This window comes from Dipodomys merriami, unplaced genomic scaffold, assembly GCF_024711535.1.
Source record: "Dipodomys merriami isolate MVZ:Mamm:240054 unplaced genomic scaffold, mDipMer1.0.p SCAF_45, whole genome shotgun sequence".
Lineage (NCBI taxonomy): Eukaryota > Metazoa > Chordata > Mammalia > Rodentia > Heteromyidae > Dipodomys > Dipodomys merriami.
In genome coordinates, this window is record NW_027206013.1 from 6,090,412 (window position 1) to 6,114,041 (window position 23,630).

Consider the following 23,630-nt stretch of genomic DNA (forward strand, 5'->3'; position numbering starts at 1 on the left):
GAGCTGTCCTGCCACAGCCCTAACAAATCTCATTATTTTAGAGCCAACACCTTGTTCCTTGTTTTTTACTTTTTAACCCACGAAGAATAGTGTTTAACCTGACCACCCACTTTTTCTCCACAACATAACATCTTGGCTCTGAATTACTTCTGGCCATTTCCAGAATTTGAAAGGATCAGGACTTTCCACTGTGAGGCTATTTGAGAAAACCTGTAATTGCCACATCCTCTGAGAGCCTGTTTTCTCCAGTCTAGAGAAACATCCAAAATTCAATCAACAAATGGTAATCTCTCTGTAGGACACCTTAATAATAGCAATATAATCATATTTTTAAAATTCAAGCATGAAGGACACAAAAATCAAGGACCCAGCCGGGCGCTGGTGGCTCACGCCTGTAATCCAAGCTACTCAGGAGGCTGAGATCTGAGGATCGTGGTTCAAAGCCAGCCCAGGCAGAAAAGTCCGTGAGACTCTCATCTCCAATAAAACCACTAGAAAACCAGAAGTGGTGCCGTAGCTCAAGTGGTAGAGCACTTGCCTTGAGCTGAAGAGCTGAGGGACAGCGCCCAGGCCCAGAGTTCAAGGCCCCATGACTGACAAAAACAAAAAAAAACAAAAAAAAAAATCAAGGACCCTTTCTACCTCTCCCCGGCTCCCTGATACACACTGCTGTCTCTGTAGTAGGCTTCTCTCCTTCACTCTGGTCCTAATTCAGGTCTTAGGCTCCTTTTCTCAGTCTGTAGGACAATCTTAGTTGGCTCACCCCGACTCCCAGCCCAGAAGTCAAGACTCTCCAGTGTCTACAGAGCACGGGCTCTTTTAAGTATGGCCCCTCCCATTCTGGATTCCATCCTATCCCATCTCTTAGAAGATGCCCAATTTCAGTATCTCTCTACCTGGACCCCTGCCGTGGCTCCTCTTCATTACCATTTAAATAAGCTCATGCTGGGCACCAGTGCTCAGGCCTATAGTCCTAGCTATTCTGTAGGCTGAGATTTGGAAATCACAGTTCGAAGACAGCCTGGGCAGGTAAGTTCATGAGACTCTTAACTCCAACTGACTAGCAGAAACTGGAATTGAAGCTGTGGCTCAAGTGGTAAGATGACAGCCTGACTGGAGAAAAGCTCAGAGACAGTGCCCAGGCCCTGATTCAAGCCCCAGTACCAGCAAAACAAAACAAAACAAAACATTCAAGTCTTCCCCATTAAAAACAACTCTGAACCTCATTTGTCTCCTGCTACTACCGAGGCTTCTCCCTTGCACAGCCACGCCTATGAGAAAGCAATCTACCTATCACTGCTCTCATTTCCTCATTTCCCACTCACTGACTGTAACTGCAATCTGACTTCCACCCCCACCATTTCTGTGTAACTGTCACACAAGGTCACCAGTTGAGTGCTTATTGCTAAATTCAATGGACATGCTCCAGCCATTCTTTCAGCAGACATTTACTGCATGCCAGCTATGCGTCAAACACTGCTGGGGAAGGAAAGAGGCAGCAAACAGAGGGAGATTAAACACACAAAAAACAATAATGGAATTATCTTCATAACTGAGGCAAGGGTATGAAGGAGATATCAAGTTCACACCTAGGAAAACAGGGGTGAAGCAAAAGTACTCCTTCAGGAAGTGATTTCCAAGCTGAGCTCTAAAGGATAAATTTGTATTAACTGGACAAAAAAGGGAGAAGGGAATGAGAACACTGGAGATGGGGGCTGGGGACAGGACACATGTGCAAAGGCTCTGGGACAAGAACAAAAACTCACACATCTTTAAAGTTGACTATTCTTACCTTGAAAGGACTAGGAGGAAACAGGTTCATGGCTCACGCTGTAATCCTAGCTACTCAGGAGACTGAAATCTGAGAATCATGATTTGAAGCCAGCTCAGGCAGGTTAATCTCCAATTAACCACCAAAATGCTACAAGTGGAGCTGTGGTTCATGGGGTAGAGTGCCAGCCTTGAGCAAGAAAGCTAAGAGATAGCAACCGGACTCTGCTTTTAAGCCCCAATATGGGCACAACAAAAAGGACTAGAGGAACCAAGGGTGGCCCATGAACTTCAATTAATATTTATTAAAGCAGTGAACACCTTTCACCCAGTGACCTCTACGAAACTTTCTGTCTTATCATCCCTTCCAAAAGGACTCTAGCTACATTTAGCTGCTCTGTTTTCCAGTTACTTGCACCCAGATATTCATACAAATTATTCACTCTTTACTATACTTTACTTAGCCCTTTACTTCATTGTGATGGACCTTCAAAGGCAGGCAGTGTTTGCTTCCTTTTGTCTGTAACTGCCTTATACCATTTATTCTGTGTGTGTGTGTGTGTGTGTGTGTGTGTGTGTGTGTGTGTGTGTGTGTGTGTGTGTGTGTGTGTGTGTGTGTGTGTGTGTGTGTGTGTGTGTGTGTGTGTGTGTGTGTGTGTGTGTGTGTGTGTGTGTGTGTGTGTGTGTGTGTGTGTGTGTGCTGGCACTGGGGCTTAAGCTCAGCACATGGACACTATTCCTGAGCTCTCTTGCTCAAGGCAGGCACTTTATTACTTGAGCCACAGCTCTATTTCTGGATTTTTTGGTGGTTAACTGGAGATAAGAGTCTCATTGCCTTTCCTTCCCAGGTTGACGTCAAACCTCAATTTTCAGATCCTGAGCAGCTCGGATTCTAGGTGTGAACCACTGGCACCTAGCTCCCCTGTGTTCTTTAATTATAGTTTGCTATGCATATATCTATCTCCTCCTGTCCTCTTTCGCTCTTTTCCAATTCCTCACTAAGTTCTATGGGGCAAGAACTGCATCATGACCATCTCTTCTCTCTGGGCCTAGCCCAGGCTGGCACTGAATAGCTACTCCCTTGGAAGTAAATTTGACTGAAAGGCTGGATCTAATCGCTAGCTATAAAAGCAATTTCCGGTTCAAATGATAGAGAACTTGCCTAACAAGCACAAGATCCTGAATTCAAGCCCCAGTATATTAAAAAAAAAAAAAAAGTGAGCTCCCAAGATAAGCTTCAAAGGTCATCTGACATGATTTCACTGCAGAGTTAAATGTTCTGGCTCCCAGGATAACAACCTATGGTAAGTGGGTAAACCTGGCTTCAGTTTCTCTGTTATACATTCACATTGCTTTTCTATTAGAAAGCACTCTGGTAAAGCTATTCACACAGAACCTTCAACCTCCTTAGATCCATCTTTCTTGCTTGCTTTATTTTTAAAGACAAAATGTTCCTGTGTGGCTCCAGGTTGGCCTTAAACTCATGATCCTGCTGCCACAGCTTCCTGAGTAGCTGGGAAGACAAGCACGTGCTACTGTACCCAGCTCCTGGCCCTCTTTAACTCTCGTACAATCCTGATAACCAATGATCTTGAATCTCTTACAACCTTAATTTCAGAAAATATAAGAGAATATACTAGTGAATGTCTGTACTCCAGACCTTGGGAGGCTGAGACAGAAGGATTTTGAGTTTAAAGATAGCACGGGATATATTGTGAGAACCTGTCTCAGAGAGTGACATACACACAAGATAGAGAGACAGAGACAGACAGAAATGTGATGTTGAGGATTTCTGTGAAGCCCAGGCTTCCTGGATAGTTTGTTCTCTACAAAAAATCTCATGTACCAGGCTATTCACCTCTCCCTCAGTATTTGCCTCTCCTATTTGCAAACTTATCTACAGTGAGTACTGTTTGACGGAGTCTAGAAAGGTAGCCTGATTAAGTAATTTTCCACAGCATCCTCTAATAATAAGGAACACATCAGGTGTTTAGAAAACTAGAAGCTGCCGGTGCTGGTGGCTCACTCCTGTGTAATCCTAGCTACTCAGGAGGCAGAGATCTGAGGATTGAGGTTTAAAGCCACCCCAGGCAGGAAAGTCCGTGAGACTCTTATCTCCAATAAACCACCAGAAAACTGGAGGTGGCGCTGTAGCTCAAGTGGTAGAACGTTCGCCTTGAGCTGAAGAGCTGAGGGACAGAGCCCAGGCCCAGAGTTCAAGCCCAATGACCAATGAAAGAAAGAAAGGAAGGAAGGAAGGAAGGAAGGAAGGAAGGAAGGAAGGAAGAAAGAAAGGAACTAGAAACTAGCCTTGAGCAGAAGAGCTCAGGGACAGTGCCCAGGCCCAGAGTCCGACCCACAATAGACAAGAAACTAAAACCTACCTTCAAGCCTAGCACAGCTGGCTTGTAATCCTAACTACTCAGGAGGCTGAGATCTGAGGATCATGAGTCGAAGCCAGCCTGGGCAGGAAAGTATGTGAGACACTTTTTTTTTATTTTGCCAGTTATGGGGCCTGAACTTTGGGTCTGGGTACTGTTCCTCAGCTCTTCAGCTCAAGACTAGCGCTCTACCACTTGAGCCACAGTGCCACTTCTGGCTTTTTCTGCTTATGTGGTGCTGAGGAATCGAACTCAGGGCCTCATGCATGCAAGGCAAGCACTCTACCACTGAGTCACCTTCCCAGCCCCATTTTTTTTTTTTATATAATTTATTTTTTTAATTTTGTCTGTCATGGGGCTTGAACTCTGGGCCTGAGCTCTGTCCCTCAGCTCTTCAGCTCAAGGCTAGCGCTCTACCACTTGAGCTACAGTGCCACTTCACATGAGACTCTTACATCCAATTAATCACCAGAAAACCCAAAGTGGTGCTGTGGCTCAAAGTGGTAGAGTATTAGCATTTAGGTTAAGACCTCACTCAGGGGCAGCACCCAGGTCCTGAGTTCAAGCCCCACAACCACCAAAAATAACAATGACAACAACAAAAAACCTACCTTCAGTTATTATTGGGCTTGTTGGGTAGTTTAAATGTGCAACACAAACAAGGTGAGAACTAGGCATACTGCTGCATGCCTGTAATCCAGCATCTGGGAGGGTGACATAGGGTCCTGAGTTCAAGACTAGCTTGGGCTAGATAGCAAGACCCTGTCTCAGAACAACAACAAGCTAGAAAAGGAACCAAGCAAGAACTATTACAAATGCCTCACTGCAAAGCTTCTGTTAGGGTCTTTTGAATCTTGTTATGTTTACTTTACATATGCCTTTTCTTGCCCAAGTGAATAATCAGCTATATGACTAAACCTACAAGAACAATCTTGAAATCTTACTAGAGAACACTAGGATGACAAAATTGTTTGTATGGCTAGAGTGCCAGTGCTTGCCTGCCTGCTTGCCCTTTCTTCCTCTTCCTTCCTCCTTCCCGTCTCCTTCCTTCCTTCCTTCCTTCCTTCCTTCTTTCCTTCCTTCCCTCCCTCCCTCTTTCTTTCATTCTATTCTATTCTTTTTTTTTTTTTTTTTAATATAAAGGGCAGCTTTGAACTCTTCAAGCCCCTGCTCAGTCTCACAAAGAGCTGGGGTCACAGGTATATGTATCACCATTCTGGGCCTGTTAAACACTTAAAATAACCTAACCTAATCCAGCCATTTCATTTTGGCTTGGAGGAAACATCTGCCAAATCATCACACAGCTGGTGAAAGTTGGTCTTCATAAGAACTCAAATCCATGTCCCAAGACTATCAGGCCAGTTGCATTTTTATTACCCTGTGCAGTTTCGGACAACTTCAAACCTGAAGACCTCACAGCCATTCAGTTGTAAGTGTTTGGCCTGGCACCTCAGCTCAAAGCCAGTGCTTAACACTCACCTCAAACTTGGTCTAAGTTGCGTTGCTGAATAAGAGTTGTTTTCAGACTCAAAGTGATGAGAAATTTCCAAGACTGAGAGCTCATGAGATTCTAATGCTCCAGCCTGAACCAACACGCATACATCCTACCCTTTCCTTTGAGAAAAATCTTTGAAGAATCTCATATTCCCCCAAGACAATGAGAACCAGGAACAAACCTCAGCCAACCTGGGGCAGCATAAAACAACAATAACACCAACTGCTGGACCCCTTGGGAACTGGCAGCTCAGGTGTATAAATCTCAGGGCAGCAACCAAAATGAAAAATTAAAAAGATGGGGGCTGGGAAGGTGGCTCAGTGGTAGAGCGCTTGCCTTGCATGCCTAAGGCCCTGGGTTCGATTCCTCAGCACCACATAAGCAAAAAGAAGAAAGCCAGAAGTGGTGCTGTGGCTCAAGTGGTAGAGCGCTAGCCTTGAGCTAAAGAGCTGAGGGACAGCGCCCAGGCCCAGAGTTCAGGCCCAAGGCTAATAGTAATGATTCACATTATTCCACATACTCTACTCTGTATCCCAAAGGGTTTGCTTCCTCACTAGCTCACCAAATATTACCAAAGGGAGTGGTGTTTCAGGACAAAAGATCAGATGACTTTATTATCTTTTTTCAAAGGAGCTTCTGAACTTCTCTGGACCTTAGATTCTTCTTTATTAAAAGGAAGGATCAATGTTTCCTTCAGAGTCTACAACACCAAACCATGGGCCTCTCACTTTTCAGGTGAAGGCACAGACAGGCATCTTAAAAAGTTTCATGCTTTTGCTTTTTTCTTTTTTGTCAGTCATAGGGCTTGAACTCGGGACCTGGGTGCTGTCCCTGAGCTTTTTCACTCAAGATTAGCGCTCTACCACTTTGAGCCACACAGTTTTCTGGGGGTTGGAGACAAGAGTCTTGTAAACTTCCCTGCCTAGACTGGCTTTGAACCACCATCCTCACATCTCAGCCTCCTGAGTAGCTAGGATTATAAGCAGGAGCCACTGGTGCCTAAGGATAGTTTACTTTTTGCTATTGTTTCTTTCTTCCCTTCTTTGGCTTATTAGGAAAATATTGTGAGGGTCAAACAAAAGAATTGGTTAAGAGCTGGATTTGAAGCCTGGCTCTGCTGCCAACTCTACGTCCTTAGGCAATTTATACATCCTTTTTTTTTTTGGTTAGTAGGGGGCCTGAACTCTGCGCCTGGGCACTGTCCCAGGCCTAGTGCTCTACCACTTGAGCCGCAGTACCACTTCCAGCTTTTTCTACTTATGTGATGCTGAGGAATCGAACTCAGGGCCTCATGAATGCAAGATAAGCACACTACCTCTGAGCCACCTTCCCAGCCCCTATACATCCTTTAAAAAAATTTAACATTATTATAAAGGTGATGTTCGGAGAGATTACAGTTACATAAGTCAGATTATTCATCCTTTTTGAGCTTGTCTTGTCTTTCTTTTTTTTTTTTTTTTGTCCATCGTGGGACTTGAACTCTGGGCCTGGGCGCTGTCCCTGCGCTCTTCAGCTCAAGGTAAGCACTCTATCGCTTGAGCCACAGTGCCACTTCCAGTTTTCTAGTGGTGTATTGGAGATAAGTGTTCTCATGGATGTTCCTGCCCTGGCTGGCTTTGAACCTTGATCCTCAGATCTCTGCCTCCTGAGTAGCTAGGATTATAGGTGTGAGCCACCTGTGCCCAGCTTCCAGGAGACTCTTATCTCCAATTATCTACTAAAAAGCCAGAAGTGGAGCCATGGCTCCACTTCTGTACTACTCTTGAGCAAAAAAGTTCAAGGACAGCACCCAGGCCATGAGTTCAAACCTCAGAACTGGCACCCCACCACCCCCTCCCTGCAAAAAAAGCATAATACTATATCTTTCTCAGCAGACTTAAAGAAATATCATAATCCATGTAAAAACACCTTCTATGGTGCTGGGCACCTGTTTGGATATATTTGTAGATTACTCTCTTCTTTCCTGCATGTATATCTATGGGGTTGGCCAGGTAAAAGATTGAGCTGAATAAGCGAAAACCTTAAGGGAAGCTGGGCGCTGTCTACTAAAAAGCCAGAAGTGGAGCCATGGCTTGAATAGTAGAGCACTACCCTTGTGCAAAAAAGTTCAGGAACAGTGCTCACGCCCTGAGTTAAAGCCCAGGCTGGCACAAAAAAATAAATTTAAAATAATCTGAAGGGAATACTTTCCAAACAAACGTAGCAAATCTTTACTATGTGTGAAGCAAGGCTAGACCAGAAATTACCAGGAACCTTGGTACATACTCCTGGGTTGTGAGGGACAGCACATGTAGAAAAATAAGTCAGATAGGACAAGCCACGTGTTGGGGGCAGAGCCAGTTCTGCACTGTAATAAGACACACTGTAGGGAGAGAATGAGACAGAAGGTTCCTGACTTTCAGGCTCCCATTTCTTTTTTTTTTTTTGTCAGTTGTGGGGCTTGAACTCTGGACCTGAGCGCTGTCCCTCAGCTCATCAACTCAAAGAGAGTACTCTACCACTTGAGCTACAGTGCCACTTCTGGTTTTCTGGTGGTTTATTGGAGATAAGAGTTTCACAGACTTTCCTGCCTGGGCTGGCTTTGAACTGAGATCCTCAGATCTCAGCTTCCTGAGTAGCTAGGTTTATAGGTGTGAGCCACCGGCACCCAGCAGGCTCCCATTTCTAATGAGATGCTTACTTAACTGGGATTGAGTATGCTTTTTTTTTTTTTAAATTCTGGGGAAGATCTGCAAAGAATCTCTTTCATAGAAATTAGGTTACTCAATCCATAGACTTACACAGTGGTTCTCAACTTGTTGTCAGACAAAAACTACTTTGAGTCCTTGCTTTGTACCAGACAGTAGTGCCTTAGCACTATTCAGGTATTAATTAGTGGAATAGAAATATTCCATGAGATAAGGACTTCAAAGCCTAGGCTGTTAACTATGTTTAAAACTTCCCTTGAAAAATTATTGCAGAAAAACCTCCCCAAATTGAATCCTAGGGTGAATACTTTAATGGGAACAGGCAATGTTTTTATGTCTTGGCTAGAAAGGATGTAAAATGATAGGTAAAGGAGTCTTCATTTTTATTACACAGCTGTGTGTGTGTGTGTGTGTGTGTGTGTGTGTGTGTGTGTGTGTGTGTGCGCGCATGTGCGTGCGCATGCGTGCTCTTCAGGTCCTCTCACTGTAATGCTGAAGAAATGTTGGCTCACGTCTGCAATCCTAGCTGCTTAAGAGGCTGAAATCTGAGGTCCACCGTTCAAAGCCAGCTGGCGCAGGAAAAAGTCCATGAGCTGTGGCTCAAAGTGGTAGAGTACTAGCCTTGAGCAAAAAAGCTCAGGGACAGCATCCAGGTCCTGAGTTCAAGCCCCAGTACCAAGAGAAAAAAGAGTCCCTTGAACATGAAGTGATTTTGGGTGGGCTTTGAAGCCTGTAGATCTCTTAGATCCTATCTTGGTCCTTCCATCCCATCCACATCCACAGCGAATTAATCATGTGCTATGGCATCTCCTACTGGACAGTGCTGACATCTCCACTGTTATGAGGAATCTCAACTCAGGACCATTGTACCCATCTCCAGGTTGGTACCCTGTGACTACATTGTGACTCCATGGCTCTAAAGTAGTTTACTCCAGGCTGTAGTTTTCCACAATCATCAGCCTGACTTCACTTACCCTCTCAGCCTTCTTCTGCTTCCCTTGACCGTCTTCTTACTCCTCTAACACTCAGTAGGTATTTTATATGTATTTGTGAAATAATGCATGAACAGAATTCTCCCTCAGTTGTGATATTCTATAGTATGATTTTTACATATAGGCCTCACAACAGATTTGTGTGCGTGTGCGTGTGCGTGTGCGTGTGTGTATGTGCGCGCGCATGCTGATACTGGGGCTTGAACTCAGGGCCAGGGTGCTGTTCTTCAGCAAATTAAATGGATATAGTCTCAGGACTCTCTTTCCCAGGCCAACTTTGAACCCCAATCCTCAGATCTCAGCCTCCTGAGTAGCCAGAATTTTACAAGCATGAATCATGGGCAAACAGCAAACGTTTCTTTTTTGTTTTGTTTTTGGCTGGTCATGGGGTTTGAACTCAGGGCCTGGGTGCTGACCCTGATCTCTTTTACTCAAGGACAGCTTAAGAGCCACAGCACCACTTCTGGTTTTCTGGTAGTTAGTTGTAGATTAGAGTCTCCAGGACTTTCCTGCCTGGACTGGCTTTGAACTGTGATCCTCAGATCTCAGTCTCCTGAGTAGCTAGAATTACAAGCATGAGCCACCAGCATGCAGCTAGTTTGTTTCTTTATTATCCTAACTAGACAGTGAATTTCTCAAAGGTACAAATCCTACATTATTTATTTCCAACAATATTTATGAAGGACTCACTATGTGCCTTAGTAAATGCCTTAAACAGCCAGGAACTGGAAAAAGCACTAGGAAGTCTGATAATACTCTTGTTTTACCCCTGAACAAGTCCATTTTCCTCCTGGAGTCTCACATTCTAACTTCAGATGTAAAACAAGGAGGTTATGCATTATCTCAAAAATCTCTCCTGGCTCTGACATCTGTTAACATTTGAAGAGGTAAAACCTGACCCAGCCCAGTCCTGTAGACAACATAGTCACTCAGTAAATATTTGCTTTCTTTGTTGTTGATTCTCTGGTTACACAAGAGGAATCTGAGGTGTCTTGGAACATAACTTGAACAGAATAACAAGTAAAAGCTTAAGTCCTGCTTCCTGCTCTGACTACCCAGGCAACCAACACATTCTTCAGTGTGATACAGCCCTGATGAAGCACTAACTTCAAATGAAGCACTAACTTCAAATTGGAAAATGTGAACTCTGATCCTACTTGGCGGTGAAATTTTGAACAAGCTGGGTCTAAGCCTTAGTTTCTACATATTAAAAACAGCCCCCCCCCCCGTTTTTTGTTGTTTCTTTTTTTTAGAGCTAAAGGTCTCAGAGATCGAAATCCCCGTGGCTTAATTCCTAGCTCTGTAAAAGGTGTGTGTGTGTTATCTTTTATATGTGCCAGGCACTAGTGGCTCAATCCTGTAATCTAGTTACTAAGGAGGCTAAGATCTGAGGATCGTGGTTCGAAGGCAGCCCAGGCAGGAAAATCCATGAGTTTATTTATCTCCAGTAAACTACCAAAAAGCTGGAAGTGGAGCTGTGGCTCAAGTAATAGGGCGATATATCGCCTTGAGAAAAAAATATTTTAAAAATGCACATACTGCTCATTTGTATTTTTAGCAATAAAAACAAATAAAAAATAAAACCAACTAGGGTTACTTAAGGGTCATTTAAATTTATGAGGAAAGAATTGGGGGGAAGGGAATAAGCACTGTGTAAATATGAAAAATTCACGGTTTTCAATATAAATTTAAACTACTGGTCATCTATGTATATGCCTATGTTTAAAAATAAATTGGGGGTACTGTTGCCAAGATTGTATTACTCATAATTGGTGTTAAATGTATAAGTGATTCAAAGTAATACAATGCTAAATGTTTTGAAATTTGTTCTCAATCCTGGGGAACTGGAGACTGAGTGAGAACAAAATATTGTTAAGGAGGATTTTCCTGACAATCTTTCCGCATTCTATTATACCTTCCACTCTCCAATATGCAGGTTTTTTCTTTCATGCATGAAAAAGCACCAAAAAAAGCCATTTTAAATCAAGTACAATGATTCATACCTATAGTTTTTGCTAGCTGAGAGTCTAAGGCAGATGGACTGCCTGAATCCAGGAGTTTACAGCATGTCCCTAAGTCTGATCTCCGATACTACAAAACAACAACAACAAATTGAACTTCTCCAGCTCCTGAAGGGCACCATACACCTTCCAACCTCAGATCTCTTTCTGTTTTTGTCAGTCCCATGGCTTCCAGTCAGTTTTGCACTCTTGCTCTGCTTTTCTTTTGCTCAAGGCTAGAACTCTACCACTTGAGCCAAGGCTTCACTTTGGCTTATTGCTGGTTAATGGGAGATAAAAAATCTGATGGACTTTCCTTCCCCAGTTGGATTTGTACTGCAGTCCTCAGATCTTAGCCTCCCGAATAGCTAGGATTACAGGTGTAAGCCACAGGCTCCTCAGGTCTTTTTATGCAGTTGCTGCTGCCTGGAATGTTTTTCTTCTTTTCTTTGCTACACAAACTTTTACTTATCCTCATGAATCAGCATAAACTTGCTAAACTGACAGCCTTAAAGATCCACCCCCCCCTCCATATATGTGTATCTGTATGTGTGTGTGTGCGTGCATGCGCGTGCACACACATTTGTGTACAAGTCCTGGGGCTTGAACTCAGGGCCTGGACGCTGTCTCTAAGCTTTCATTTTGGTCAATTTAAGTGCTGCTTCTAGCTTTTTCTGAGTAGTTTATTGCAGAGTCTCGTGGACTTTCCTGCCCTAGCTGGCTTCAAACTGCGATCCTCAGATCTCAGCCTCCTGAGGAGCTAGGATTGCAAGTGTGAGCCACCAGTACCTGGGCAAAACCCCCTTTTACATGGAAAGAATTCTCTATCCACACTCCTGAGCCCTGGTGCGCTCAATGTTTATCTCAACTAGTAGAGTATCTATCTCAGTTGTTACGTTAGTCACAGAAAAGTATACAACAAATACTATTGTGTGAAAGAATGCATGTTACATCCAAAAGCTTTCAGAAGGCTTCTTGTTCTTTCAGAGAAAATTTGATTTAAAAAAATAAAAGTACTGGGGTTGGAGGCACAGCTCAAGTGGTAGAGTGCCAGCCGTAAGCAAAAGCATCCGATACCAAATTAGAGCTCAGTCTGGGGTAGAGGTAGGGTGCATTGCACTGAAGGGCTGTTAGGGATGTAGTTCAGTAGTAGAGCACTTGTGTGGATTCCAAGCCACCACCACCCTTCCCCTGAAACTACTGCATTTTGAAATTTTTCACAATTTTCTGAGAAGCCTATTATCAGCAGCAGTGGGAAGGAAAATCCCATGCTCCCATGGTGAGGAAGTGACCCCACTGGCTCCCTGGTCCTTGTATTCAGGCTAGAGGAAGTGACTGTCCACAGGCCGAAAGCCAGGAAGTGGAGGCCGATATCCACACATCCTCCTTCTCAGTTCCCTCCTGGCACCTCTAGAAAGCTTTTAGAAGCTGATCATCCGATGCTGGGCCTCCACATAGATGGCTGGGAAAAAATGACACAGGGTTCCTGGGGCAGGGGGAGAGGCGGACGTGTGAGGTGACAGAGGGTGTGGTGTGGAGTCTTACAGCAAGGCACCCCGTAACCCAACTCTTAGAGGCACCTTTCACCCTTAAGCAACTTCCTTCCAGGAAAGGTCTGGTCCACATCTCGCTGGTGGCCAAGATCCCAAAGAACTTGGAACTTCAGGGTCTTACTTTTCCCATTCGAAGCTGATTATCTTTGAATCCCAAGAAGAATGGTCCAATCTCTCTCCTCGCAGTCCAGGTCCTAAACCCCAAGGAAACCCTACTACTCTGACTCTAGTTCCTGTAGTAAAAAGCTACTGAATCCAAGAAAGAAATCCCCAGGTATCTCAAGATAGGTATCCCGTTAGAAGTTGGGGTTTGTTTTGTTTTTTTGTCACAACCCTCGTCATTCTTTTTCCACCCAAACCCCCAGAACCTGATAAAAAAAAAAAAAAAAAAAAAACTTTGCCTCTCCCTAAAGATCCCTAACCCTAAGAGGATCCTTTTCATACACTCCATAACCCTGACGGAATCTCGGTTCCAGCAAACGATCTCGTGGAGGATTTTAATCGGGGGAAACCTGAGGTGGACTCCGGGCAGAGCCGGGTTCCTGCCGGCTTGGGGGGGGGGGGAACCTCACTTCTTAGGAAGCCGTCCGCCCGCCCCCGGGGGCGCCCAGAGTCTTCCGGATGCTCCCTCTGTCCCCAGTTCCCGGGCTCCCCACCCCACCCCACCCCGGCCCAACCTCCAAGTCCCCGGGGAGAGCAGTGCCGCCTCTGAGGACCCCGGAGGATCCAACCAAGCGGGCCAACCCCGCGAGGCTGCCGACTCTCCGCCGGCGCCAAGGGCCCCGCGCCCTGCAGAGATAACGGAGGGACCGGGTGGGGCAGCCCTTTCCTTACCCGCCAACGCGGCCATCGTTCCAGGGCGCGGAAATGGGGTGAAGGAAGAGGGGGAGCTGCAGGAGCTCTCCTTCACCCCCCTTCCCCGCCGCGGCTCAGCTCCCGCCACAACCTGAGGTACCGCAGGATTCTTAGCCCCCGGCACCAGCGGATGCGCCGCCTACGGCACCCCGTGAGGACCAAACCGCACCTGGCACCAAGGCACCCTTCTGCCCGACGCCCCGCCCCGCCCCGCTAAGCCCCGCCCCCCGAAACTAGACCTTCCCCGCCCCTCTCTGAAAGGCCCCGCCCCTGACATCAGGTTTCCACCTTCCTTGGTTTGGTATCCGCTGTGTTCTCTGGCGCCCCCTAGCTCAAGCGATGTGTTTCTTCGGGTGTTTGGGTTATGGACAGGCTGCAGGTGTGAATGCACACTCTGGTGCACCTGTAGTGCTCCATTTTACACGTGGGGAAATCTGAGGGATTATAAGGTCAAGTTCAACGACTTCAAAATGGTTCTGATTTATTAGATGCAGATCTTGGATGGGAATACTGATCCCTAGACTCCCAGTGGAAAGCTCACTGCAAGTAGTATTTGGACCAAGAGTATGAATAAATATGAATAAGAAAGGTCCTGGGAATGCTCTTGTTCTTTATATAACATTGCATACTCTTTGCATGAAATCTATATACAATCCTAGTTTGAACCACCTCTAGGTTACTCATAAAACCTAGTTTAGGGCTGCTAATGTGGCTTAGTGGTAGAGTGCTTACCTAGCATGTATGAAGCCCTGGGTTCAATTCCTCAGTACCACATAAACAGAAAAGGCCAAAAGTGGCATTGTGGCTCAAGTGGTAGAGTGCTAGCCTTGAGCAAAAGACACTCAGGGACAGTGCCCAGATCCTGATTTCAAGCCCCAGGACTGGCACACACACACACACACACACACACACACACACATAAAACCCTCCAAAACAGAACAAAAAAAAAAAAAACACCTAATACAGGTAGGCACTGGTGACTCACACCTGTAATCCTAGCTATTCAGGAGGCTGAGATCTGAAGTTCATGGTTTGAAGTCATCCCAGGCAGGAAAGTACATGAGAGACACCTCCAATTAACCAGCAAAAAGCCAAAGTGGAGCTGTGGCTCAAGTGATAGAGTCCCAGCCTTGATACAAAAAGCTAAGGGAGGCCGGGCGCCGGTGGCTCATGCCTGTAATACTAGCTACTCAGGAGGCTGAGATCTGAGGATCAAGGTTCAAAGCCAGCCTGGGCAGGAAATTCCGTGAGACTCTTATCTCCAATAAAACCTCTAGAAAACCTGATGTGGTGCTGTGGCTCAAGTTGTAGAGTGCTAGACTTGAGCTGAAGAGCTGAGGGACAGTGCCCAGGCCCAGAGTTCAAGCCCCACGACTGACACACACACACACACACACACACACACACACACACACACACACACACACAGAGCTAAGGGTCAGAGTTCAAGCCTCAGTAACAGCACACACACACCCTAAAGCAATGTAAATACTATAGAATTGTTGTACTGTCCTATTTAGGGAATAGAGGCTTTTTCCCCCTTCACAGTTTTGATCCTAGGTTGAATTCATATCATAGATGCTAAACTGTGGATATAGGGTGTGTGTGTGTCAATTCTAGTATTTATGTGAACTTTCCCATTTAACAAATGTTGGTAGCAAAGCCTTCCACATAAGCCAAAAGAAACACACCTGGAACTAAATAGCCATGCAGACTGACAGAGAGCATCATAGTTAGGACAGCAGATACTTCTTTGGTTTGGGCAGGGATTGGGGTGCTCCATGTAATGACAGGCTGGCCTCCTCAGCTAGTCCCTGATGACCCTCCCATGTGATTTTCTCATGATGGGTCTTTGGCAACTGCTATTTCCCCTAAATCAGATATGGGTCATGGGAAAAGTATCTGACTGATCAGGAAGGGGTAGGGATAGGACTCAGGGAAAGGGGTCCTGCCTCTGCCCCCATGCCCTCACCACGGACAAAGTTCAAGACAGCTGCCTTTGATCTCAGCAACTGGATAAGCAAAGGCCAGCCCAATTCTCTTCCTTCCTGCCCAGACCAGCTATGTCAAAGCAGATACAGGTGAGACTTTTTTTTTCCTCTGGGTGCGGCAGGTAGCTCCTGATATCCTGAGTGTGTTGAGGAGGGCTGTGCCTCATTTAATTCCTGGGAACTCTCTTCAGCAGTTGGTTTTTATGATTCCTCAGGAAATCTCGTGATTTATAGGAAACATAGATGTGTACTGAATTAAAGTGACAGGAATCTATGAAGCTCTTGTAGCATGCCACCTCATAACTAGCAAACAGGGTGGCAGGGATTTTATTCACCCTGCATACGAAAAGAGGTGGCACTGTATTTTCTCAGACTTTGAGGTGTTGGCAGCCTTGAGATCAGGTTCCCTTGCTGTCTTCTCTGTTCCTAGGTTCTACAGCCAGGCTCTTCCATCTCTATTCCTCCCTAACTCCATCCTCATGATCCTCACCAGCCCAGAATGGTGGTAGCTTACTTCCCCAAGTACTTCCCCAGATGAAATGTAAAGGAAACAGTCATCTGTAGAAATGACATAGTCAAGAGATATCATTCCATTGTGGACCCAAAGAACACTCCAAAATCGCTTGTGCAATCAAGGGAGATTTCTAGAGGGAAAGAAAGGGCTAGCAAGATATATTTTGGGTTTCTAGGACTTAAGGCACTTGTCTAGTTAATTTAGCTGATTGTAGCTTGGTCAGTGGCCAAGGTCAGAATATCAAGGCTAATTCACAATGAAGTCTCTGTGTTTAGCATTCTGAAGACCTGAGCCTTGAAAACCAACTCAAGTAGTGCTTGGTGTTACATGCCTATAGTCCCAGCTATTTTTTGGAGGCTGAGGCCAGAGGACTGCTTGAGCTTTGGAGTTCAGGGCCAGGCTGTACAGCAACAGGGCAAGAAACTGTTTCAAGACAAAACAGGCAAAAAAGGAAAAAACACCTCAAGGTTCTGCCACCTTGAGGTACTGTTCTACCTGTCCTTAGTCAGATGCTTCCAGTCATTTTGTTTTCCTATTGAGCCAATCTCTGCCTTCTAGTCAGGAGTCATCTCTCTCTCTTTTTTGGCGGGGGAGGAGGGGCGGGGGGAGGGGTGTCCAGTTGTGGGGCCTGAACTCTGGGCCTGGGCACTGTCTCAGCTCTTCAGCTCAAGGCTAGCGCTCTACCACTTGAGCCACAGCGCCACTTCTGGCTTTTTTCTTTTTTTTTTTTTTTGTCAGCCGTGGGGCTTGAACTCTGGGCCTGGGCGCTGTCCCTCAGCTCTTCAGCTCAAGGCGAGCGCTCTACCACTTGAGCTACAGCGCCACTTCCGGTTTTCTGGTGGTTTATTGGAGATAGGAGTCTCACGGTCTCTCCTGCCCGGGCTGGCTTTGAACCGCGATCCTCAGATCTCAGCCTCCTGAGTAGCTAGGATTACAGGCGTGAGCCACCAGCGCCCGGCTTCTGGCTTTTTTCTTTTTGCTTATGTGGTGCTGAGGAATCGAACCCAGGGCCTCATGCATGCAAGACAAATGCTCTACCACTGAGCCACCTTCCCAGCCCTCATCTCTCTTAAGATGGATTAATGTTCCAAAAATATTTTTTATTCTGTCAGTTCCTGGCCTAAAAAAAAAAAACAAAAACCAAAACCCTTCACTCTCTCCCCTTGTCTATAAATTAAAGACCAAAGTCTTCTTGAAGGAATATATTTTCTTTTGCAGCCTATTCCTTCACTCTAGGTCTTTGCTTTTCCCTAAGCACATTTTGTCCTTGCATTCTTCCCACCATTTCCACAGCCACCAGGTCCCCAAGCAGCTCCCCACGAGCCCCCCAAATCCTCTGTAATGATAATGTCCCACTCTGGCCACAAACATACCTTTTGTTTCTCAACTCTAGAAATATTTTTTCAATTATGTCATTTTACATTCTTCCTATGAATTTAATCTAAATTTACACTGTCTGCTATGAGAGTCACATGTGGCTATTTAATATGGGAGAAAAAAATAAATATGAAGCCAGGCGCCAGTGGCTCATGTCTGTAATCCTAGTTACTTGGGAGGCTGAGATCTGAGGATCGTGGTTTGAAGCCAGCCCAAGCAGGAAAGTCTATGAGACCCTTATCTCCAATTAACCACTAGAAGTGTGCCAGGCGCCGGTGGCTCATGCCTGTAATCCTAGCTACTCAGGAGGCTGAGATCTGAGGATCACAGTTCAAAGCCAGCCCAAGCAGGAAAGTCCATGAGACCCTTATCTCCAATTAACCACCAGAAAACCAAAGTGGTACTGTGGCTCAAGTGGTAGAGTGCTTGCCTTGAGCTGAAGAGCTCAGGGACAGTGCCCAGGCCCAGAGTTCAAGCCCCATGACCGACAAAAACAACAACAAAAAACAAAAACAGAAGTGGCACTACGGCTCAAAGTGGTAGAGAGCTAGCCATGAGCAAAAAGAGCACAGGGACAGCACCCAGGCCCTGAGTCAAGCCCCTTAACTGACAAAAAAGAAAAAAAAAGATGAAATGGAACTATGGAAACAGATGGGAAATAATCAAGTGTTTGGTCCAGTAGCCACATTCCATGTGCTGGATAATTACATGTGACTAGAGGTTAATGTGCTAGTCTGAACCAATACAGAATATCTATATAATTGTAAAGTTCTATTGGACAAATATGTCATGAAGACAAATATAATTTATAGATGCTGACATCATAAAGAGGAACTGTAAGACCTACTTCCAGGTAAGATGGAATAAGTATATGTTATTAAGACATAGTCCTACTTGCCCTTTTCCACAAATAAGGTTGAATTGTGTTAAGCTATTTTCAGGAAACACATAGATAAGAGGAATTTATCAAATAACATTATGATGTCCAAACAGGAAAACCAAGCCAGTGGGAAATGCAATCCGACAAATGAACTGTTCTCTTTTAAAGATAAACTATGAGCCAGGTGCTGGTGGCTCACACCTGTAATGCTAGCAACTTAGGAGGCTGAGATCCAAGGATCATGGTAAGAAACCATCCTGGGTAGGAAAGTCTGTGAGACTTTATCTCTAGTTAACCACCGAAGAGCCAGAAGTGGAATTGTAGTTCAAGTGGCAGAGTGCTAGACTTAAGCAAAACAAGCTCAGGGACAGCCCCGAGGTCTGAGTTCAAGCCCCAGAACCAGTACGTACATGCATGCATGCACACATGCTCGCCCACACACACACTGTATATAGACACTTGGAAGTATATAGACACTTGGAAGATTGAGGCAGGACAACATTAAGTTGGAGGCTTGAGGTATACATCCTGACCCTATCACAAGAAAAACAACCAAACAAAAAAGAAATTTCAGACAAACAATAAAAATTTACGAACAAGTGATCTGGATCTCAATTCTAAGTATCTATTTAACAGTTGTTGGTTGTGGAGCTTGAACTCAGGGTCTAGGTGCTGTCCCTGAGCTTTTCCACTTAAAGCTAGTACTCTACCATTTTGAGCCACAGTTGCACTTCTGATATTATGATGGTTAACTGGAGAGTCTCACAGACTTTCCTCTCTGCACTGGCTTGGAACTGCAATCCTCAGATCTCAGCCTCCCGAGTAGCTAGGCATGAGCCACCAGCACTGGGCTTCTATTTAACTTTTGAGACCGAGTCCTACTACACAGTCCCAATGTTTTTTCCCTTAGCATCCTGAGTGCTGAGACTTTTTTGTTTGTGCCAGTACTGAGGTTTGCACTCAGGGCATGGGGTAGGCCAGCGCTCTACCCCTTGAGCCAGTGACACATCCAGCTTTTTCTGAGTATATAATTGGAGGTAAGAGTCTCGCTAACTTTCCAGCCAGGGCTGGCTTTGAACTGTTATCCTTAGATCTCAACTTCCTGAGTAGTTAGAATTATAGGCGTGAGTCACCAGCACCCTTTTTTTGGAGGGGGGACAAGGTTTTGTGATATTTCCCAGGCTGATTTTGAACTCAAGTTCCTCTCAACTCAGTCTCCCAAGAAGCTGGGAATTCATGTGTGCACTACTGTATCTGGTCAAAAGCTCTATAAATGAGTCATAAGATTACTGGGGAAATTTGAACAATGACTGGATATGAGATTAGAGAACTATTAATTTTTACAGTATGTAAATAGTATGTTGGCTATGTTTAAAACAATCCTTATCTTTGGGATGCACATTGAAATGTATTCACAGATGGCATGGATGGGATTTGCTTGAAACAACTTAGATAGGGAGATATGGGACAACACAATAGTTAGACTTAAAGTTGGTGGTTGTTGGGGTTGGGTGATGGGTACATGGAGGCCTCATTGTCCACTTTTACTGTGTTTTGTTTTCCATTGAAAACAGAACTTCTGTTCTTTTCTTATTGGGCTGATGAATTCCTGAAATTCACTCATCTCTGCATTCCCCACTGCATTTGGCACTTTTCAGCTTGAGAGCTTTTAGGTCAAGGTCTACATGGAAGAATTGAACTCCTTTCAGCACAGGGTATGTGTGTGTGTTGTGTGGGAAGACGACCTATGGCCCCAGTGCCTTGGAGCCAGTGGCTGAGGCAAACTCTTAACTTCATAACTTCAACATTTTCCATCTCACACTACGTTGCTTCTGAAGGACCTCAGAAAGGGCACAGCCTCTGTTCAGAGAGAGAGGGAGTGGCTGGGGGCCCACCTACCCTGTCACTCAACATAGGAAGTTTGACACTGAATTGTGATTCCCTACAAGGCTCTCAGTGGCCATGGCAGACAGCAGCTTGTTGCTGGCAAGCTTAGGAATTTCATGAACTTGTCAGGACCTGGGCTGCCTGTTGGACAGGTTGTTCCTTGGACAGGACTGCGAATGAAGCCAGGCCTCCAGCTCATACTTTTCATATCTAATTATCCAAAGCTGTTTGAAGACTTTCAGCCTCAGTTACCACAAACATTAGCAAGGCTGACATAGCTGCTTTCTAGAGCCAGATCGATGTACCTACTCCCCATCTACTTTTATCTCCATGATACAGATACAAGTCCAAACTCAAAGTAGTGTAAAACTGTTTAATTCTAAATCAAATCACTTTCACAACAGTGAAAAATCAGTGACTGGTCAAGTGTGCTGCTATACATATTGCATTTTCTGACTGTGGTCGGGACCTGGTCCTTGTCCACGAGAGTGGTTGGGGGGCGGGGTAGGAGGTGGGCAAGAACACAGACAACACACACAGAAGGAAAGAAGAAAAATGCCTTGGTAGAGGGCTGGGTGGTGAATCTGCAAAGGGGCGGGAGGGTGCCTGTTAGGGCTGAGCCAGCAGTCCTAAGTTGGCTCTCCTGACCCAGCTCCTGGCACAGGGTAAGAGTGGGGACTTACAAGGTTCACAATCAAAGGGCAAACAGCCAACCTGTCTTTGCTCCAGTGTGTTTCTGAATGCCTTTGCTGGTGCTCTCCTGAGTTCACTCCATTTCATCATAATCCAAATGATTTGTCCTCCTACCCACAAGTCTTCTACAAATCCATTTCTGTTGAGCTCAGCGGGCTGAAGTTCTCCCTCTACTGGTTGGGGCCACTGCAAAGGGATCTCATCAATTCTTTCTAGAGCAGAGACATTCCAATGGCCCCTGAACTTTGGCTTTCGGGTAATAAGAAGAACATACTTGAGGAGATGCCTAAGAATGTTTAAAATCCAGCAGCACACTGTAAAGCTGGTGGCTAATTCCTACCAAGTGGACTCATGAACGAATCACCTACTCAATACTTTGTATTTTGTCTGTTTCAACACTGAACTCGGGCACTGGCAGGTGCAACGGAGGGGGACATCACTGTGCAGAGGGGAGGAGGGCTTCTTGTGTCATCCAAGGTCTTGAGTCAAATTTTTTTGGGAGAAAAACAAAAACAAAACGTGAGGAAAGGCTTTGTCCTATTTGTTGGGCACTGCAGGGGCGAGCTAGGAGCAGAGTGGGTTAGAGAAGTGAGCAAGAGGCTCCTAATGGAAATCTTCCTTCCATCACCACCAAGGTCTCAAGGAAGCTGAAATTTCTCTGATGAGCCTGGCCAGTGACCTAATTGTTTGATTCACAACTATAGACTCAGAGGGAAAGGCTTGTGAAATTAAAAAAAAAAAAATCAAGGGTTTAGAAAGGATAATTCCATCTGGACTCCATAGGAAGGAAGACCATATCGTATCCATGTCCTGAAGGTCCGTGGCCCTGCCATGTTGTCTTCACAGAGCATCGAGGGTTGCTGCTGAGAGTACCAGGCTTCCCTGCCTTCGGGGAGCTCTATCAAGCCCTACCCAAAGCAGGGTCACAGGGTGGCGGTCTCCCCACTCCCTGCCTCATTATAAAGAACAACTTGGTTTCTGACGCTGGTGGTCCTCTCTATCAGCTGGGCAAGCCTCCAGCTTCCTCTGAGCAAGTTCTGAGAGAGGATGCATTCAGAGCCTGTGCTACATGTTTGGTGGTTCTTGCACCAGAGCTCTGAACCCCGCCAAAGGCTGGAACTTGAGGTCTTTCCTAACGCAGGCAGTCAATCTCAGCTTCAGTGTAACCTGACTGTTTGCCCTCTGGAAGAGGGGAACAAGTGCCCACAATTTTGAGGGGACAGCTGATTAGGGGGACACCTGAGAGTGAAACGACATGTCTCCTCAGGGACAAGCTCTGCAAGAGGTCCTTTAAGCTCTTTTCTGGAACCACACACACCGAGCAAGGTCCACAGCCTGGAACAGATCTTCGAATCTCTGGTGGATTCGTGAAGTGACCTCAGCTTCTGCCGATGCAATTATCATCTTCATGGGCCAGCAGTTTCCTGTGTCTGGGCTGAGGAAAGGGAGGGGAGAAGGACAGAGCAGCACTGGGATCTGGAGGCAGAACTTCCCTGTGCGAGGAGCTCTGGCTGGCTTGTGGGGCGTCACTTACCAAGGGATAGTTAGAGATGAAAAAAGTTTTCCATAAATACCATTTGGTTCATCCCTTTGTTTTTGTAATATAAAACTCCAGTGAAAGAAACCCTCACAGTTTCTTTCCTCCCATCTCTTCCCTGTCAAGAGTCAGGACCTGCTGAATAAGCTGGAACAGGATTTCATGGTGCCACCCATGAGAGGGACTCAGCACCAAGGCCTGAGGTTGCGAAAGGGTGTTAATGCGTAGGGACACGCGGTGGGGGTCCTTGCCAACTGGTCTTGAGTTCCATGTGCCTAAGAGAAGCAAGACTCCTTGAAGGGTTACTGACCCCACTGAGTTCAGGGGTCAAGATTATCCAGAAGAAGTGGCACATTACCAGACCAGAGGCCCAGCTATGGAGCCCAGCATTAGGCAATCAGGAGCCAGAACATGATCACCAGGGCCACAAACAGGAAGAGGCGTGACAGGAACTGCTCATCCACATACTGGGGTGTCCCAGGGACAGCTAGAGAGACAAAATAGAGAGAAGGCTATCAGAAGGTTGTGGGGTAACACTGCCCCTTTGGGCCACAAGTAGAGGGCTGCAAGTTCTGTTTCTTTACAACAGATTCCTGCATACTAAAACTACTTCCAACCCTCAAATGAATGGAGGCAAAAGAAAAAAATATGTGAAGCAATAGAATAATGAGGACAAGGTCTCCCATTATCCCAAAAGAGGGTTGGCCAGCAAAGACAAATAAACAAGTTGATTAGCAGGAAAGTCCTAGAGGGAACAAGAGTAATTAAAAGCTATGATTTGTTGCACCATCTCTGTACTGTTCTGCATGTGAGTTGGTAGGTATTATTCTTCCCATTTTAAGTAAGCAGCTGCTGAAGTACAGAGCACTCCTGCTCAGATGAGAGGCTCCTGGGCAGTGGCAGAGATGCAGCAGCAACGTCCTGCCACTCTACACACTGCCCAGGGGTACTCCGAGCCTGACTTCTCCTGGATAGAATAGGACTCAGACCCACACGGCAACACAGATGTAAAACTGGG

General features: G+C 45.6%; 2 protein-coding genes across 4 annotated transcripts in view; both read right to left on the reverse strand.

Moving 5' to 3' along the window:
- The window catches only part of Limk2 (LIM domain kinase 2), a 77,557-nt gene extending 63,640 nt beyond the window's left edge, over positions 1-13,917 (reverse strand). Inside the window, exon 1 of the mRNA XM_069994508.1 lies at positions 13,713-13,917. Coding sequence (XP_069850609.1) covers positions 13,713-13,728 — 16 coding nt within the window. The 5' untranslated portion in view covers positions 13,729-13,917. The remainder of the gene's footprint in view (positions 1-13,712) is intronic.
- Positions 13,918-20,741: 6,824 nt separating this feature from the next.
- The window catches only part of Rnf185 (ring finger protein 185), a 42,165-nt gene continuing 39,276 nt past the window's right edge, over positions 20,742-23,630 (reverse strand). For all 3 annotated transcript variants that reach the window (XM_069994510.1, XM_069994511.1, XM_069994512.1), the window contains one exon: positions 20,742-23,099. In XM_069994510.1, the coding sequence (XP_069850611.1) occupies positions 23,002-23,099 (98 nt within the window). In that variant the 3' untranslated portion in view covers positions 20,742-23,001. The remainder of the gene's footprint in view (positions 23,100-23,630) is intronic.